This window comes from Diaphorina citri, unplaced genomic scaffold (assembly GCF_000475195.1).
Source record: "Diaphorina citri unplaced genomic scaffold, Diaci psyllid genome assembly version 1.1 scaffold7417, whole genome shotgun sequence".
NCBI classification, from domain to species: Eukaryota; Metazoa; Arthropoda; class Insecta; order Hemiptera; family Psyllidae; genus Diaphorina; species Diaphorina citri.
The window spans coordinates 1-2,570 of NW_007384793.1; the positions used below are offsets into that span (position 1 = coordinate 1).

The 2,570-nt window shown below is 38.0% G+C and overlaps 1 protein-coding gene across 1 annotated transcript; it reads right to left on the bottom strand.

The window, feature by feature from the left end:
• Positions 1 to 674: 674 nt before the first annotated feature.
• Positions 675 to 2,273, bottom strand: LOC103522213 (the record flags this gene model as incomplete). The annotated part of the gene is made up of 2 exons (XM_008487314.2): positions 2,036 to 2,273; positions 675 to 1,010 (listed from the first exon to the last, which is right to left on the bottom strand). Coding segments are annotated over exons 1-2 (402 nt in total), but the record flags the coding sequence as incomplete, so codon positions are not given.
• Positions 2,274 to 2,570: the final 297 nt, after the last annotated feature.

A 2,570-nucleotide genomic window follows, 5' to 3' on the forward strand; every position in this document is an offset into this window, starting at 1 on the left:
CCCATGGCTGAATGGTAGAGATTGACCTAGGTACCATAGGAAAGTGATGTTTTGAAAGGAACCTTTTTTGTGTTTAACTTAACCCTATAGTATTTGTGTTTAACCTAACCCTATAGTAACACTGGTTACTGCTCATTTGTGACAGCTCTCTTGTGTAGCAATTTTTCATTGTTGTGGCTTTTGAACTAGTACCTTGCTTTCCCATGTTACTGTTAAGTCTTGAAGGAAATACTTTCCAAAAGCAATCTCTACCATTCAGGAATGACTTTACCTTACTTTGAATAAGACCATAGAGTTATTATGCTAGTCTATGGAAGCATAAGCACTTGTTTGTCAAGATGTTCCCATTTGTATATACCCGCCAATCATCTTACCCATCTTGTATCGATCAATGGCCGGTCAACTGTGTGGACACAACTTTAGTGAAGTGAATGGCTACAAAACAAAATGGACTAGAATACTAGAAAATTATTGGACTGATTAAATGATGACACCAAAGCTAAGCTTGGAGGGTAGCAGTAGCACGTCTGTTGTATACGCTAGATTCGTATATTCGTATAACCCTAACCCATCTTTTGGCGCAGATGACAAAACGCTAGGTCTAGGGTTCGATTCCCGCCCGGGCCAATTTTATACGTAACAGATAAGGTCCGTTCTCGGAACGGCCATAACGCAGAGTAGAGAGACTTCTGAACTTGGTTCTGTGTTCCGAGCTTTCTTCGCATGCCCAGTTCTCGTTCGTATAGCCATGAATCATTGAACACATTGAATGACCGTTTTAATGAGTAGGTCTTCTCAAAGTTAAAAATGCCTCCAGTCTGTTTTGTGTCACCCCATTTGGCGATTGGTGTCAACGCAGAGTAGAGAGACTTCTGAACTTGGTTCTGTGTTCCGAGCTTTCTTCGCATGCCCAATTCTCGTTCGTATAGCCATGAATCATTGAACACATTGAATGACCGTTTTAATGAGTAGGTCTTCTCAAGAGACTCCATAACAGTGGGCTCATTGGGCTGAAAAATTGAAGTGATTGAAATTAACAACTAGGCCAGCCTAGTTAGCTTGGTTGGTAGTGCATCTGCCTTGTAAGCACTAGGCCGCAGGTTCGATTCCCACCGGGGTGGATTTTATCCTGATGGGATAATGTTCGTTCTTGGAACGGCTGGCTTTCTCCTATCCTGTCTTCCTTCTCTCTTCAATTTCAAGACGATAACACCACAGCAGTTACAGTTCCCTCTGTCAAACCTCTTTAAAAAGAAAAAAATAATAATAATAAAAATAAAAAAAAGTGAGCTTAACCAGAATATCCCCAGACCTGATTATTTTTTCTCTTAAAAAAAACATTTTTTCTCTTAAAAAAAAAAAATCAACAACTAATTATAGCAGCAGTGAAATTCCAAGTTTAATGCTTTTAAAAGGACTGTATCATGTTGGGATCCTCCATTCAACAACTTGAACAACTCCAATTGTACAAGATAATTATGTTAATTGTATTATTATTAAAACAAAAACCAAATGTTTCAAAAAATTTTCTCCCTCAATCAACTGAAAATTTGTGTGTTGGGGAGTGGGTACTTGTGCAGAAGTCACATCAGAGGAAGATTGCTACCAAAGGAACTGGCATAAACAAGCAGTGACCAGTGTTATTATACGGTTAGGTTAGACGCAAAAAGGAATTTTCACAATTAGAGCAGTGATTAGTGTTATTATAGGGTTAGGTTAAATACAAAAAGGAGCTTTTCTTTTCCACGGGACGTGACTTCTGCATAATTACCAAAATGGGAAAACTGTGGCTAAATGGAAAATGCTGACTAGAAACACTAACTCCTTAGGTGAAAAAGAAGGTACATATTATTCATTGCTGTGTCTTCTAGACAATTACCCATATTATAACTCACCAATAAGAATCTTCTTGTATAAATGGGAAAACTGGCTAAATGGAAAATGCTGACTAGAAACACTAACTCTTAAGGTGAAAAAGAAGGTACATATTATTCATTGCCGTGTCTTCTAGGCAATTACCCATATTATAACTCACCAATAAGAATCTTCTTGTATTTGGGTGACGAGGCCTGGAAGGACCAGGGATGTTGCAATTTGACATTATGTGTGATCTCAAGAGGTCTTCTAGTAACTAATTTATTCCATAGGGCACAATAGTAGATTTCAAACGTTGTGTATTCTAACCAAGAGGACCAGAGGACAGTGGATTCGTGGATTCTTGGAAAAGTATTTTCCTATTTTCTTTCTTTTTACTTTCTATTTAATTTTTTTTTCTGTGGTAGGGATGTTGCGATATATCGAAAACCGATATATATCGATATATTTTTCGTCGATATATCGATATATATCGATATATTTTTTATGATGATGAACAGGTTTTTGTATAGCGGTCACATGTAACTGCACAATATCCACTTCAGCTGGAGCTTGATGAACATAGAGTCTTGATGATCGCTGATTGTAGACGGCGGGGGTGTGTGGAATTCAGAAGCAGGTCATTGTGAGTACGATTAATAGTTGATCAGGCAGCCAGGTAGTAAAGTGGCGATGAAATAATGTCAATAAAGGAG